Source organism: Chiloscyllium plagiosum, chromosome 27, assembly GCF_004010195.1.
Source record: "Chiloscyllium plagiosum isolate BGI_BamShark_2017 chromosome 27, ASM401019v2, whole genome shotgun sequence".
Lineage (NCBI taxonomy): Eukaryota > Metazoa > Chordata > Chondrichthyes > Orectolobiformes > Hemiscylliidae > Chiloscyllium > Chiloscyllium plagiosum.
The window spans coordinates 45444120-45461861 of record NC_057736.1 but is presented as its reverse complement, the minus strand read 5'-3'; the positions used below and the strand labels follow the sequence as shown (position 1 = coordinate 45461861).

The 17742-nt window shown below is 37.5% G+C and overlaps 1 protein-coding gene across 7 annotated transcripts in view; it reads right to left on the bottom strand.

Annotated features, from left to right (window-relative positions):
* LOC122563754 (adhesion G protein-coupled receptor B2-like) overlaps positions 1-17742 on the bottom strand; it is a 776300-nt gene that overhangs the window by 147176 nt on the left and 611382 nt on the right. For all 7 annotated transcript variants that reach the window (XM_043717945.1, XM_043717942.1, XM_043717944.1 and 4 more), the window contains 2 exons: positions 11413-11516; positions 8845-8947 (listed from right to left, as the gene is read on the bottom strand). In XM_043717945.1, the coding sequence (XP_043573880.1) occupies positions 8845-8947; positions 11413-11516 (207 nt within the window). The remainder of the gene's footprint in view (positions 1-8844; positions 8948-11412; positions 11517-17742) is intronic.

The window sequence follows — 17742 nt, the reverse complement described above, 5'->3', positions numbered from 1 at the left end:
GATGCAAAATGTTTCAGTCTGTGCACCTGCACTTTAAATGCTGCTCAGACATCCATTTTAACTCAAAGAACCCAAAAAACACCATCTTTTAAAGGGACCACACATTTCCCCCATTTTACAATTTTACCATTTTTACACACTAACTTTGCAACAATTACAGTAGGAAAGTGGGCATATAAGTGTGATATGTTGGCATGAAGAGGCATAATATGAGAACTTATTTAATTCAGAATTCAACAGGCAGATTATGGTTCGTGAAATTTCTGAGGTGGCATGAACATAGTTGTTCAAAAATCTGTCATGATTCTGTGAAAACCACGAAGGAGTTGGCCAAGCCTATCTCTGCAATGGAACCAGCTATGTCGGGAGTACGGGATGCAGGCTTATGACCCTAACTAGGCTGTAATCCTAAAGGGTCCAGTGAAAACCAGAAACTCCAGAAGTGAGGTGATTAATCTGGGAATTGGGTCTCAGCAGTTATTTTTAAAGGGCTCCCAGGTCAACATAACACTATGAAATTCTGATCCATAATGTCACCATTACACAAACTCTGTTTCCGTTTAAATATGTACTGTGCAATTTTATATTTAAAAAAAAACTTGAAATAATTGGCTATTGGTTGAAGAATTTGTGGCAATTGTTTTGAGCAGGGTAGCTTGTGATGATATGCCTATAATACACAGCAAAACTGAAATTAGATACAATGATATCACCCAGTGCTTAGTGTTCATTAACTGGAAACACTGGGCTGGATATCCAAAGTGGGATAAGTAACCAACACACTGATGAATCCTGTGCCTGAAAAATATTGCTCTGGTGTGACTATTTTAAGTGTAACTTATCTGATTGGGTATTAGGTAACATTGGCAGTCAAGTAACATGGTGCTAAAGCAGGTGGCAACCTGCTAGCGGTTACTGATGCCTTGCTGAGGACAGCACGCAGCATAAATGGGCAGAGGATAAAGATGGTGCGAATTAGCCATGGAAACTAACTGAAGTACAGCACTCGATGCTGTGCATGTTACCTCTCAAATTACACAACCCACATGGAAACAAATGTCAATTTGAATATCGTGCCTTAACATGCGGCAGACTGTTTGCCTTTGTCTATAAAAAACACTGAAAATCCCATGCTGTTCCAGATATGGAGCTTAGAGAGCCATTAATCTGTGACAAGGGGAATCTCCCTTTCTTTCTTTACAGCGAGCCCTTTGAAAACTGCCAACTGTTGTTGTGGGTCAATGGGATTCAATGTTGTCCTCCAGAAAAGTTATTTTAAAATCAAACCTGAGTCTGTTACATTGCCAATAGCAAGTGAAAATCCAGTCTCATTTGATTAAACATTCAGCATATGCAGCAAGAAATAACAATAATTTAGAACATTAGCCTTCACTGTTTAAGAAAACAAGCACTTTCGAAGCAGCACTTACACATTATCAAAAAGGATACAAGCAATCTGAACCTGAGCAGCTTGTCAATTTAAGAAGATTACGCTATCGTTTATTTTCTAGAGTACTCGGTAACCACAATGTAACATCACATTTATACACCATACTCCAAACATTTTGGAGAAAAACAAACTCATTACTTCCCCACTTTGGCTCTTTAAAGCTAATGGTGAAGAAGGCTATCTGAATGGAATAAGTAATTTCAGGTGGCAGTAAAAAGCAGCAATGGAATTACATGGGTTGCGAATGGGACCACAAGCAATACCCACTTACATACAGTTCAAGAGTATTTAGAAATACTGGGCTTCTAGTTTATGATCCAAAACAAAAACAGAAGTTTCTGGAAATGCTCAGCAGGTCTGGCAGCATCTGTGAAGAGAAATCAGAGTTCACGTTTCAGGTTTGATGGCCTTTTCTCAGAACTGCTGAACTTTTCCAGCAACTTCTGTTTTTGTTTCTGATTTAAAACATCCACAGTTTTATTGTTTTTTCCCAGTTACTGCTATTGGCTGAATGAGTAGAAAATCTGTTTTAGTCCCAATTCCCTGGAGTTTCCTTAGATTGGAAACAGACTACGTTCTACATCGTATGTCAGCTGCATCTTTATTAGGTTGCAAAAGTAAAGCTGCAGGACCACATTTATTTCTGCTTGTTTTTAAATGTGAGAAATGAGCCACATTGTGTAAAAAAGCACTGATATTTGTGGTCTAGTTCTTTATTATTTAAGGTTAAACGCTCTTTTTCTGCAGGTTGAACATGACAAGCCTTTACCAGCATGTTTATTCTTCAAGGAGGGATGTGAGAGATACCGACAATAACTCTCCAACCAGTTTTTACTTATTCATGTAGAGAAACAACTAATCTCCACTTACTGTCACCAAGCATGTCTGAGTGTGAGGAATTGATGCTGTGCCATTTTACTGCTGTTCTAGCACTGCTGTGCTAATTCTAGCTCCCAAAGCAAGGCCAAAAGACAATAACTACAAAAGGTAAGAAAAGATCACTCCAGAATCTGGTCAAATTATTTTATCTGCAAACTAACAGATAACATTAGTTCTGTGCTTGTCCGGTTGAGTGTGACTGCTCTTGCCTAATTTGATTCCTATTTATCCAGTCAAAACTGGAGAACCTTCTGCAATAGCTTCTCTTTCTCCTTCTGCACCATCATCTCTGTTGCTTCACAGAAATTTCCATGCCTTCTTCGTTTTTCTCAACTACATGCCGCCCTTCAGTTACATCAACTGAAGCTCAACTTCAGACTCCATATTTACACTGATAACACCCATCTCTACCTCATGTTATAATCCTGAATAAGACTCTCAAATTTATGTTATGATCATTTTAGGACCCATAGAACGCAAGACCAGTGACATGGAATTTCCTATGTGGACAATCATACTCATGAGTGAGGGATTGCTGATGACTTTAAGTACTTTAAGACGACATTTAACTGTAGTATTTTAAATTCTATGTTTGTTTCTAAACTGAAACATTGCTTTAATTTTTTGGTTTCGTATCGTATTGGCAATACGTGGCTCATGGCTTGATTGGTCTGGAAATTTAAATAGAAAGTGGGCACATCTGTCTGCTGGCTATTTAACAGTTCTGACATTAACATGTTTCTGTTGGTTTTCTAAACTGTTTGAATTCCAAGGCTGTGTAATTTTCAGTGGGGATTCCAAGGGTCTGCAAATAAGATCTTGGAGTCTTATATGCAGGTATCACTGTTCATCTGTAGGCTTCCACCATAGTGTGATATCTGTGAGTCACTTCTTTGTAAACAGTCACTCCTATTAACTCAGATTTGTTCTGGTCTGTCATAGATGCAAAGATGGACTTTTTACTGTTCAAAGGATTCTTATGATATTTAGCTCCCTTAACATAAGAGTGAGACGTGTGTAATGTAGAAGGATTCAGCAGAAATTTATACAGATCTCGGTATCTGCATACATTATAATCACAGGCTTGGGTAGGTCTGGGCGAAAGCTAAACAATTCGAAGTAATCTGCAGCTTGTTTCGTTCATGTGCGCTATGTTGCAAGTGGACTCAGCATGAAGAAGACTGAATCTTTAAACCATCAGATTACATGCCATGATACGGTGATGCCACCTTGAGCACATCCCTCAAATGTACACTGTGTACTAATTGTGAGACATAACACAACGCATGCAGTGAGTATAATTAAACTGCAGAGAATTATGAACCTACTTTTTCTTATGTACCTTTCCTTTAAATGCTGTACAATATATCAACAAAACATTTTTTTCATAATCTTTTCATAAACTTGAACTAATCAAGTTACATTAAAGTTTTGTTTAAAAAACATCCTGACAAACTTGTATTTCTTTCTTGTACCGTAAGTTTTAAACTTTTCTGGTGCAATTGCAAAACGATTTTTGAAGGCTTATTCTTAGCTGTTCTTAGATATTCCTAGAAATCCTTAGACGTACTTGGATAGTGATAAATAATACTGAACTCAATTCTATTAGATTCAGTATTATATCTTAGCTTTTAGCATAGCTGCACACTCATTCACTTAGAGTACTGCTTGTTAATTTATATTAATAAAATGGTAAAATTAATAAATTGTCTCTTTAAATTTTACTGTTAGAACTGGAATGAATCCTAATATCTTATGTAGTCAAGTGGGACAGTGTATTTTCTTAAGGGAAAAATCCCAGGCCCTTAAAATATCTGGAACATTTAAAGCATAGTTAGTGTTCATTAAAATTAAACAAGTCTTTTGGAGGATGGAAACTTTCTTCTGCTGTGAGCTGTTTATCTAAACCTTGTAAACCCAGAACTAGGTGTTTCTGGAACTGACTAACTTGAACTCAGCAGACACAAGTTATCAAGGAAATACTTCTGATCTAAGTTAGCTCTGAATAAGAGTTAAAAGCTACAGATCATTTCATTCCTATCCATTTTTATGTTTGAAAGACTGCATTGTTAGTGTTGGCAGTGCTATATTGCTTACCAACTACTAAACAGACTCATTAGAAGTTTTTCTAGCTATTCTGATTTTGTTATGAAAAGTAATACTGGCAGGTTCCTTTAACACTGCAAAGAGCTATGGTCATACTATATAGTATTTTCTAATGCCAAGTGATCTCATTCATAATGAAAAGTTGTCTCACCAACTTTCCAGAGACGAATGAACCAAGTGAGAACAAGTATTACTAACTGCGTGGTTTACCTTAATGATATGCTGTTATAGTGACACTTGGAAGGATCACTTAGAATAACTAGAAGCCCTGTTTAGAAAATTATAGTTGTCTCAAAGTAAAAAATGACATCAATGCAATAGTGAGAAAGGATAATGGCACAGGAAATCTAGTTGTAAAATTAGTTTGGGTGGAGGTAAGAAGCAACAAATTGCAGAAAATATTTTGTGAGGAGTTGTTTATAGGCATGCAAAGAGTAGTGTAAGGTATTGGATGTCATTAAACAGGAAAAAAGGAATGTATGCAACAAGGGTGCAACAGTAATCATGGCTTATTTAAACAACGTGTGGACAGTGCAAGCTACATTAGCAATGACACTGTCGTAGATGAATTCATGGAGTTTATGATGGAGTTTTAGACCAGTAACTTGAGGAAACAACTTGGACACGGGCTATCCTAAATTTGTTTTTGTGTAATAAAAAAGTTAAATACTAATACTTCAAAAAATACGGAGGTATGGCATTGAGGGTGAGTTGGAGGTTTGGATTAGGAATTGGCTGGCTGGAAGAAGACAGAGGGTAGTAGTTGATGGTAAAGGTTCATCTTGGAGTGCCGTTACTAGCGGTGTTCCGCAAGGATCTGTTTTGGGACCATTGCTGTTTGTCATTTTTATAAATGACCTGGAAGAGGGGTTAGAAGGTTGGGTGAGAAAGTTTGCGGATGATACGAAAGTCGAAGGAGTTGTAGACAGTGAGGAAGGACGTGGCAGGTTACAGCGGGATATAGAGAAGCTGCAGAGCTGGGCAGAAAGGTGGCAAATGGAATGCAATGTAGCTAAGTGTGAGGTGATTCACTTTGGAAAGAATAACAAAAAGATGGGGTACTGGGCTAATGGTCGGATACTTGGTAGTGTGGATGAGCAGAGGGATCTTGGTGTCCATGTACACAGATCTCTGAAAGTTGCCACCCAGGTAAATAGTGCGGTGAGGAAGGCATATGGCGTACTGGCTTTTATCGGTAGAGGAATTGAGTTCCGGAGTCCGGAGGTCATGATGCAGTTGTATAAGACTCTGGTACGGCCGCATCTGGAATATTATGTGCAGTTTTGGTCGCCATACTATAGGAAGGATGTGGAGGCATTGGAACGGGTGCAGAGGAGGTTTACCAGGATGTTGCCTGGTATGGTAGGAAGATCGTATGAGGAAAGGCTGAGGCACTTGGGGGTGTTTTCATTGGAGAAAAGAAGGTTTAGGGGTGACTTGATAGAGGTGTACAAGATGATTAGGGGTTTAGATAGGGTTGCCCATGAGAACCTTTTTCCACATATGGGATCAGCTATTACGAGGGGGCATAGCTTTAAATTAAGGGGTGGTAGGTATAGGACAGATATTAGGGGTAGATTCTTTACTCAGGGAGTCGTGAGTTCATGGAATGCCCTGCCAGTAGCAGTGGTGGACTCTCCCTCTTTATGGGCATTTAAGCGGGCATTGGATAGGCATATAGAGGATAGTGGGCTCGTGTAGGTTAGGTGGGCTTGGATCGGCGAAACATCGAGGGCCAAAGGGCCTGTACTGCGCTGTATTCTTCTATGTTCTATGTTCTAATATTGTCATGAGAGGTCCTTTGACAATGATATGATAGAATTCATCTTTAGGTCAGAAAGGGAAGGAGTCCAATTGAAAACTAGTGACCTAAGACTGAAACAACAAACTGAAGAGTGAATTGGTTGTGTTAGACTGAATAAGTCCAGCATCAGAGTGCATAGTGATGTTTAATATTTATTATGCATGTATTGAGGAAATTATGCATTCCTTTGGGTGAAAGAACACAACAGGAAAAGTGGCTCAATCATGGTTAATGAAAGAAAATTAGGATAATATTAGATCCAAAAAAAGTCATGCAAAGTTTCCAGAAAGAGGAGCAAATTTGAGGTCTTGGAGTGGTTTAGAATTCATCAAAGGATCCAAAGGGATAAAATAGAATATGTGAGGAAAATTGCAACGTACACAAAAGCAGACTGGAAGAGCTTCTAGATGAATATAAAAAGTAAAAGATTAATGAAGACAAATTAGGTCCTTACAGTCTGAAATTGATATTGGTGATCAAGGAAATAGTAGAACAATTAAACAACTGTGTATTTTCTGTATTCATAGATGAAGACACAACACATTCTTGAAGTGTGAGGAAAGCAAGGGTATTTTGTGAAGGAGGAATTGAAGAAAATTAATGTTAGTAAAATAAAGTGCTATAGAAATTAATAGGACTGAAATCTTATAGATACTCAGGGCCTGATGATATCCATCTCAGGTTTCTAAAGGAGGTGACAATAGAAATAATGATTGCATTCATTGCCATCTTCCAAAACCCAACTGATTGTGGAATACTCCCAACAAATTTGAGGGTGGAAAATGTAACCCCACTGTTTTAAAAAGGAGGGAGGGAGAATGTTGTGAATTGCAGATTAGCTAATTTACCATCAATGGTAGTGAAAATGCTGGACTCTATTATAGAGGGTGAGACAAAACACCTAAAGAATTGCCAACAGTATGATAAAAGTCAACATGGTTTTATGAAAAGGATATCATGCTTCATAAACCTACTGGAGTTTTTTGAAATCCCTAACAGGTGGAATGGATGAAGGAGGACCAGTGGATGTGGTATATGTGAATACTCCGAAAACTTTTGAAAAAGGTCCCATATAAGAAGTTATTGTGTAATATCAAAACACATGGGACTGGAGTAATGAACTGGTATGGACTGAGAATTGGTCGGTTGACAGGAATCATAAATGAAGGAATAAATAGTCATTTTCAGCATGGAAGGAAGTGATAAGTGGGGTACTGCAGATATTTATGCATGGGCATCAGATTATCACAATATGTGTCAATCAATCAGATGGGGGATTGAATGTAACCTTTCCAAGTTTGCTGATGACACAAAATTAGTGAGGAATGTAAGTGATAGGGAAGATATAAAGAGGCTGCAAGGTGATTTAGATAAGTTGACTGAATGAGTAAATGCATGTAATGTGAATAAATGTGTAGTTCTCCGCTTCAGTAGAAATAAAAGGAGGGCAGATAACTACTTAAATGGTGATAGGTTGGGAAAGGAACTTGGACATTAGACATTGAAAACAAGCATGCAAATGCACCAAACAGTTTAGAAGGCAAAAGATATGTTGGTCTTCATTACGAAATAGTTGGAATACAGGAACAGGGAGGCCTAACCGCAGTTTCTACAGGGTCTTGGTAAGACCCTACCTGGTATATTGTGTGAAGTTTTGATCTCTTACTTAAAAGAAAACATCTATGCCACAGAGGAAATGCATCAAATATTCAACAGAATTATTCCCAGGATGGCAGGTTTGCATGAGGAGTGGTTGAGTTGACTGGGCCTATATGTGTTAGCGTTCAGAAGCATGACAAGTTCTCTAACTGAAATATATAACATTCTGACAGGCTAGACATACTGGATGGAAGGATGATATTTTCCTTGCTGGAGGTCTAGTACAAGGGATCCTAGACTGAGGGTATGTGACTGAGTTAAGGAGAACGCTTTTTACTGAGGGTGGTGAGTGTGGAATTCTCCACCACAGAGTGCTGTCAAGACAAAGTCATTGAAATTCTTTACATTTAAGAAAGAAATTGATTTCAATAAGCTAAAGTTGTCATGATAAAATGCCGCAGATAATATAAAGATGAAGAACCGCAAATGTTGAAAATATGAAGAAAAAAAATTAAGAGCGCTGGAGAAATACAGAATTGTACAACAAGAGAGTGGAGTTAATGTTTCGACAAAGGGTCACTGGACTTTAAATTTTAACTTTGTTTTCTCTCTTCACCTGCTGCCAAATCTACTATTTCTCCAGTGCTCCCTCTGCTTTTGTTTCTTATGGACTTAATCTTTGCAAACTACTGCCTCATCTTCACTTCCCTTTTCTCTCCAAAGTGCTTGAATGTGTTACAGCATCCCAAATCTATGTCCATTTTTCCTTGAGCTTCATGTAGTCAGCTTTCCAGTCAGATTTACGACTCTGCCATAGCACCAAAATGATTCTCATTAAGGTCACAAATGCCATCCTTTGTGGCTGTGACAATGGAAACTATCTTTCCTTAACTGTATGATATCAGATCAATTTGAATTTACCAATGACCCTGGATCATTATTTTCAGTAGGTTTGCTTCACCACAGTTAATTTATTTGTGCTATAAACACTCTATTTTGCTATTACCTTGCTGTGTATCTGAGTTTGACCAACCAAAATGAGGATGTTTGACGCCATTATAGACAGGCAAAAGTTGAGTAGAATAATGGATCGCTCTGATTTAATGAATCTGTGGAAACATAATTAAAAACAAATCATAAAAATTAGATAATATGTGCAGCATAATTTGATTAGAAACTTTTATGCAATTGAACATTTACATGGAATTACGTAGAATCTACAGCAGAGAAAATCAGTCTGCCTAATGGATTCATGCTAGTCCTTATAATCCACATAAGCTTCTTTACACGCTAATTCATTTAACCTTATCAACATATTATTTTCCTCACTTCTCCATTTACTTTGCTAGCTTCACCTGAAATATATCTCTTTTTCTCAATGACTCCATGTTCTACGTATTGGGGACAGAAGGATGATCTATGTTGGAGGCACAGCAGCAGGCTAAAGTATTTAATAAGTATTTTGTATCAGTGTTTCCCAAGAAAGCAGACACTGACAAAGTATTGGCTGAAATGGAAATTGAGAGGTAATGGATGGGAGAAAACTAGAGAGAAGAGGGTACTGGAATGTTTAATTATGCTTGAAGTGAATACATTGCTTGCATCAGGTTATTTAAAAAAGTGGAAGTGAAGACACCAGAACAGTTTAGCATAATCCTCCAATCTTCCTTTGATATATGGGATGAGCCAGAGGTTTGCAGAGTAAATGTGACACCCTTATTCAAGAATCAATTGTTATTTTAAGAATTCTTCAGAAGAGCTGTCAGGTGTTACATTTCAGGCAGTGTACTCTGATCATTGTCTACCAGAATGGCTGGAGCAAGTGAAAGAGGTAGTTGCACATAATGGAGGATGGGAAGATGGGTGGGACCTTATGCCGACTGGTCAGGCTATTATATTTGTAATCTATACCTTCTTGGGGAAAGTTTCATTTTAGTGGTTACTGGACAAACATGAAAGTAAACAGAAATAAAATTTGCATAAGGTAACTTCCTGCCACTTGCTTCAATAAGCTGCAGAATGGATCATTTTCATTACAATTTCATATGATGGACAGTACTGAATATTTTTCATATTTATAAAATGGATACTTGTGCAACAAAAATGAAGATCCTAAGTTCAATTCTTTGTCATGTTCCCATGGGATGTGTTATTTTGATATCAATGAACTGTGAATTTCATACTCATTTGATAAGATTGGGAATTAGCAGATGAGTCTAACTGCTTATTGCCAGTAGCATAAACCACCTTAATTAGCATCAATAGAGAGAAGGCTGTTAATCCAAGTCTCCACCAATCATTTTATTCTCTCTCTGCGTATTATTTCAGTTCTCTCAGCCTGACAAATATGGTCATGCTCATCAGTTGGTTGACTCTGATCTGATATTGTAATCTCAGTCAGTATTTTGCTCAAAGAAGAACGTTTCAACTAAAAAAAAACTGCTAAGATCACTTCATTTCTGACTGTCTAAATGGAATCCTGAATAGTGAACTGCAATACTGCTGACAGCAGTAACCACTCTTGAAATGAGACTGCTGGAAAACTTTTAAGTCAAATCCTGATTGTGATGGATGTTAAGAGTTTGGATTTTTAATGTCAAAGACCATTATCACAAGTGGACTTTGTGTGCCCTATTAACTAACGCACCCTTATCTGTTCATTTTTGATGAAGGTTCATTATTGTTATTAATAAGAAATTTTGGTTCAACATGACAGAACAATGAACAACTTTAAGTTTGATTTGTACTTCTATATCATGAGAAATTTAAAAAGGGGAGAGGTAGTTTCAGGTTATAATTCTGAGAATGGTTCTAGGTTGGCTGGAAATTTCATAGAATCATACTGAAAAGAGGAGTCCCTTTGGCCCATCAAGCGCATACGATCAAAACTCAAATCTTGAACAGATAGAGCAAAATGTTCTGCAGATTGTGTGACTGCCTTGCAGGAGAAAGATATAAATAGAAAGCAGGAGACAACAGCTTCGCTTCACTTGGAGGTCACCAATGATGATGTTACCTAGCCAGGTAATGAAACGTCTGGATATCAAACCTACAGCTCAGCGAGCAAACCTACACCCTATATAAATATATGTTCATAAAGTGGAAAAGTATGAAACAAGAAACTATCTTTCATGAATTACTTAGTCATAATTCATTGTTTGTCAATTGCCTAACATGCTTGTCTCCATTCACTTTGCAAAATCTATGATGGCTGCAAATTGAGGCAACAACTATCAAAAAATACTATTCAGCAGAATAAAACTAGTGTGTCTGCAGTATGCATCAACATTAGTTACAAAGGAGCCAGTCCAGCCTGCCTATGTTGTTTATTCTTGTGGTTTGAAGGAAGTAAAAATTTGAGTGATGAAATATCAAAGATGCAAATGGTTCACTGTAGTCACAAGCACTTAAAATGTGTCTTGTTGATAACTAAATCACTATAATCTTTAAGTAATACTCCAGCACAAAGTTATAATGAGAACATGGTGAACAGGATCAAACACAAAAAAAATACTATTGTGCAGTTTTAACATTTGGCATTTTGTATGCCATTATCAAGGTGATAATACAGTACCTCCAAAAAGCAGCATATACAGCAAGCAACGTTAAGAGAGCCATACAGGCAATTCCACATCCGATCATCAGTGGGACAGATGGTACTCCTGTAAATTCCATGGTCTGAAAAGTAAATCATTAAGGGAAATCAGATTTTCTTTGAATGTAATAGGCTTTGCTAAGATTTGCACAGCTATTAATACAGAATAATATAGATATTAACATTCAGGCCGAAACCTATTACACTACAATATTACTTATTTTTCACACTCCTCAGATTCTTATGTAGGAATATTGGTACAATAAATCTCCAGCAGCAGTAAGATGAAGAGGTAGTTAATCTATTTTTGATTATGTTGATTGAGAGATAAACAATATCAAATCAAACAAAGGAATTCTTTAATTTTCAATTGGGATGAACACCTCACTTAGGAGATAGCATGTCCAATAGCACATACTCTGTTTTCCAACATGGTGTATGAGCTCAAACATTATAAAAAAACCAAATACTATAAATGTTAGAAACTTGAAATAAAACTAGAAAATGTTGCAAATACTCAGAAGGTCAAGCAGCATCTGCTTCCATAGCAGTGCTTTTGCTGTTTTTCTTTCTCTGAACTGAGATTCTCCCTGCTGTCATTGACAGAACCCTTGACAGTGTCTGTCCCATTTTCTATACTTCTTTCAAATCAATACTTTGAATCTGTTTTCATAGAGAAAGACACAAGATGTCTCCCTGAAATAATTAAGGTCTAGTAAGATTATGGAAATGAAATAAATTATTAGTAAAAATACAGCAGTGAAAAAATTAATGGGAAAATAAATAAAACGCTAGTAACCCTAGATGGTTGAAAGAAATATCTCTACAGAGATAGTGGATGCTTTGGTGATCATCTTTCAAAATTCTATTAATTCTGTAACAGTGCAGATTGTGAAAATTGTGAATGTGCCATTATTTAAGAAAGGGAGGGAAGAGAGAAAACTTAAAATTACGGACCTATTAGATTAATGTCAGTAGTGGGGAAAATATTATAATCTATTATACATACTGGGAATTTATAAAATAATTCTCTGACTGGACAACATAGATTTATGAAGGAGAAATTATGTTTGATAAATCTGATTTTTTTTTAGGATATTACCAATAGAGTTAATAAGGGGGAAACCAACAGTTGTGGTCTATTTGGACTTTCAGAAGAGTTTTGATAAAATTCCACATAGGAGATTGGTAAACAAATTTAACACTTGGTGGGGTTGGGACTATATTACTGTCATAAACTGATGATTGGTTAACAGCCAAAAAACAGATGATAGGGATAAATGGGCAGACTGTGACCAGTTGGATATTGCAAGAATCAATGCTTGCACCCTAGATATTCATAATCTGTATGAATAATTTGGATGCACAGATAATTATTATATTTCCAAATTTTCAGACGATACAAAATTTGACAGGAATGAGAGTTATGAGGAAGATGCAAAGAGGCTGTGAGGGGGTAAGACATTAACAGATAGAATACAATGAATAAGTCTGAGATTATCCACTTACATAGGAAGAATGAAGATGTAGGGTATTTCTTAAACTGAGACAGTTTGGAAAGTGTTGATGTTCAAAGGGTGTCCTTGTTCATAAGTCATTAAAAACTGGTATACAGCTACAGCAAACAATTCAGAAAGCAACCAGTATATTGTTCATTACAGGAGTTTTGAGTACAGCAGCAAATAAGTCTGACTTCAATTCTAAAGAATACTGGTGAGGCTACATTTTCTGCAGTTCTGGACTGACTTGCCTAAGAAAGGATATACTTGACACAGAAGAGGTACAGCTGAGATTTACCAGACTGACCCGTGGGATGGTGGGACTGCTCTGCGATGTGGGATTGAAGAAACCAGGCTTGTCCTCTTTGGAGTTTAAAGAATGAGAGGCAATCTCATTGAAATGTATAAAATTCTTAAAGGGTTAAACAGAGTTGACACAGAAAGAATGCTTACTCTGGTTGCTGGGTCTAGAACCAGATGACACACTCTCAAAATAGAAGGTAAGCCACTCAGTAAGGAGGAACCTCCTCACCCAGAGTGGTGAATCTTTGGAATTCTCTATTCCAGAAGTCTGTGGAACCTCAGTCAGCGTGTGAGTTCAAGACAGAAATTGATAGATTTCCAATTGTTAATGATGTCAAGGGATATAGAGATAGTATTGGAACACAACATTGAGAAAGATAATCAGCCAAGATCCAGAAACATGGGGCACGCTTGAGAAGATAAATAGCCTATTCTTGATCTGATGTTCCTAAACTACACGCATATATATTCCCCTGTTTACCACCTTAGATGGTTCCTTGAAAACTTCAATCAGTCTTGCTCGAGATGCAAGATCTTTAGAAGTCCATGTTCTTTTTCTCTTGTGTTATGACACGGGGTAAACTCTCCTGTTTAATTTAAAACCAGCAATACAGAGAAGATGTATCCCATGCAGTAATCTGTAAAATTTCAAGTGGCCATGAACTATGTAAAGTAAAAATTAATTACTTTATTTCTTAAAGTATAACAGAGAATAATTAACTAACCACTATTTACAATTTCTTTCTCTAACCTATATTTTACCTTCCCTTCTATAATACTAGTCTGATAAAACTCCCAATCAAGATTTATAAAACAACATTTCTTATCTCAAAACCAGGCAGCTTTCATTCTTCTATTCGGATCTTCCTGTGTCTTCTTTTCTTTTTCTTAGGAATTTCTTCATCAAAGGTTACTGATCGAAAAGAGAGCTACTATTCAGGTAATCTGCTTACATGTTGGGCTTGTCAGTTCTCCTCTCAACTGTTCAATTTCCCCCCGATCTTATACTCCAGAGCATCCGATTGTGTCACTGGCTTTTAAGATTGTCAATATACTCAATTTAAACTTGAATGGAAATTGGCATTTTTTATCAGGATATAATTTAAACTGATGGGCCGAATTCAAATTTGTTTGTGTCTCCAGGCAACAAACTACTCGAGTTGTTAAACCTAATACATTGTTGCCTTATTGAGAACACTTGGTGCTGTGTCCGGTAGTTCTGCTGTTTTAAACTCTCTTAAAGGTACACCCACATCTTCATAACACTTGGCAGCTCGCGTCTCTAAGGGATCAGTCAGTTTGTCCTTAATTAAAGCATTCAAAGATTTTTCCAAAACAGATAATATGTGAACAATCTACAATCTCCTGCACTTTATCCCTTTTACTTTTAAATAATGGAGTTATATTTGCAATTTAAAGAGGTATTCCTGAATAGGGACAAGTTTTGAAAACTCTGGCTGAAGCAACTTTAATCATCTGCTATTTTTAAAATGATAAGGTCCAAGGAATTTTAGAGCTTTTAATGCATTACCTTTTAAAATACCACTCTCATGCTTAAATTAACTTTACTGAATTCCATTCCTTGATATATTATTAGGTTTGCTTGAATGTCATGTATATTATCCTCTTAGTCCACTGTTAAGACTGAGAGCAAGTAATAATTCAGCAGCTTTGCCACTTGGTTATTTTCAGTTGCTATCGTACCCTATCTGCTGCCCCCACTGTTGGGTCTATCCTGCCAGTCCAACACTACAAACCCAGGGATTGTGATGGTAACATCTCTCCGTATAATTCAGAGAATATGACTATGTAAGGCTGTTGCTCAAATGGGAGAAAGTGAGGTCTGCAGATGCTGGAGATCAGAGCTGGAAATGTGTTGCTGGAAAAGCGCAGCAGGTCAGGCAGCATCCAGGGAACAGGAGAATCGACGTTTCGGGCATAAGCCCTTCTTCAGGAATGTTGCTCAAATGGGCTGTTTTGGTACAAGAGCCCACATATTACTAGACAGGACTTTACAGCATCAGCAGGGCTGGGTTTGCTGATGGCATTTCCAGCTCCTAGGTTGATACTGTGCTATCTGTCCTTATCTTCTCCTGTCAAGAATATGTCACAATAATGTTATATATTTTTTCAGAAAGCTAAGCTGTCTTCCAAATGCACATAAAACATCTTGCAAAATGATTCCCAGAAATCGACTCTTTTGGATTCAGCTGATAACAGTACCAGGCTGCACTTATCCCAAGAAAAAACCACAAGAGACCTTTTAAAATTCAATTAACATTTAAAGTATAAATGGAAAAGCCTTGACCATGATTTCCCTAAAGGTGTAAATAGCACTTCCAATCTCACTAAAAACCTGACAGGATGAGAACCATCCAAGCTAATGGCTGTGAAAGTTCAAAGTTAATTACTGCAATTAAAAGACAATGCCCAGACCTAGGTTAACCCAACACTTAATATGCAAACATGATGCAACAGCTTTGGGAGAGTTTAATTTTTGATCTATATAAAAACCTGGCTGTGAGTAACCGTGATCTGCAGAGACCATGAGAAAAACACCCTGAAGCAATCACTCAAGCATTGCAACAGGGGATGGTGTCCAGGACTGCAGTACTGAACTAAGCAAATGAACAGCACATGGATAGCCCTGACAAAGAACGTGGAGGAAAGTTTGAAGTGAATGTAAATATCAGTTTACCTAACCTTTCATGTGGTGTAGTCAGATTAGACGGACAAGATAAAATGGGAAAACATGAAGTTGGCCACATTGAAACCTCCATGAAACAGCCTCTAAATAATGGTAGAGGCTGTAGGTTTGAGGAACAGTTCAGTATTAATATAGTTCCAGGCAATTTCTGCACGCAATGCCACCGTCCAACCAGATAATCCAGACATGATTCATGTAATTAACAAGCTGACATTTTGTGAAATGATAGAGGCTAGAAATATTCAAAAGTGCTTTTAATGCCTTAGTTGGAATGGATAAACTGAGTTGCAATGTTTTAGCATCACATAACTACATACTGAAGATAGTTCCCATGATATGTGAAGAAAAACAACACTTTTCCTAACAGTACACAGCAGCGCAAAAAAAATGTGACACATACATAGGGCATATTACTTCCACCATCCAGTTCCACTCTGACCTCAGCCCAATCACTGTCAAATATTTTGAATGGCAACAGCCATTATGTAGGCTTATTACAACAATCTATGCAATAATTGGAGGAACATTTACAGTTGCTGGATCTTTCACAACATCTGAAGGCTTTAAGAAGATTCTGCTGGGAAAAATACACCAACAATAATTTGACTGAAACAATGCTTGTAAAGGACATCAAAAATTAACCAAGACTCTCAAAATGCTCCGCTGTAAAACCGAATCGAAGTAGACTTCATTCACTCCCAGACCAATGTGGGATCTCATTTTCATTTTCACTTATCCTTTCTTACTTCAGATCTTTGTATTAAAATCTTAGCTACAAAATTTATCACTTCATACAGATACCATTTTCTGAGCCCTCTTGTGGTGCGGTAGGAGTGTCCTGATATCCGTACCTGATGGCCTGTGTTGTAGATGTGTGCAACAACATCTCTTTAGTAGATTGATTTTCTGCAATAATGGTAACAAACTTACCTTTTATCTTGTATAAAGCATGAAGTTTTGCTGCTGATTCTTTTGAAATTGAAATCCTTAAAAACTAAACATACTTGACACATGGGGTAAGGTGGTACAATCCAAACTTATGCTTTCTAGACAGTTGGGAATGCATGTTTATATTTAAGGGCTATGTGGAAGAAGTGAAAGACATGGAACAGTTACCAGGAAAAAAACAGCCCGCTTGACTGGCACGACATCCACAAATATTCATTCCCTCCACCACTGACGCTCAGTAGCAACAGTGTGTACTATCTACAAGATGCACTGCAGAATTCACTAAAGATCCTTAGACAGCACCTTCCAAACCCATGACCACTTCCATTTAGAAGGACAAGGGCAGCAGATACATGGGAATGTCACTAACTTCAAGTTCCTCTCCAAGTCACTCATTATCCTGACTTGGAAATATATTGCCTGTTCCTTCAGTGTAACTGGGTCAAAATCTGGAATTTCCTCCATGAGGGATTATGATTCAACCTACAGCACATGGACTGCAGCTGTTGAAGAAGGCAGCTCAACTCCACCTTTTCAAGGGGATAGAGCATAGAACATTGGCTGTACAGGACATTGGTTAGGCTACTGTTGGAATATTGCATGCAATTCTGGTCTCCTTCCTATCGGAAGGATGTTGTGAAGCTTGAATGGGTTCAGAAAAGATTTACAAGGATGTTGCCAAGGTTGGAGGATTTGAGCTATAGGGAGAGGTTGAATAGGCTGGGGCTGTTTTCCCTGGAACGTCGGAGGCTGAGGGGTGACCTTATAGGAGTTTATAAAATCATGAGGAGCATGGATAGGATAAGTAGACAAAGTTTGTTCCCTGGGTTGGGGGAGTACAGAACTAGAGGA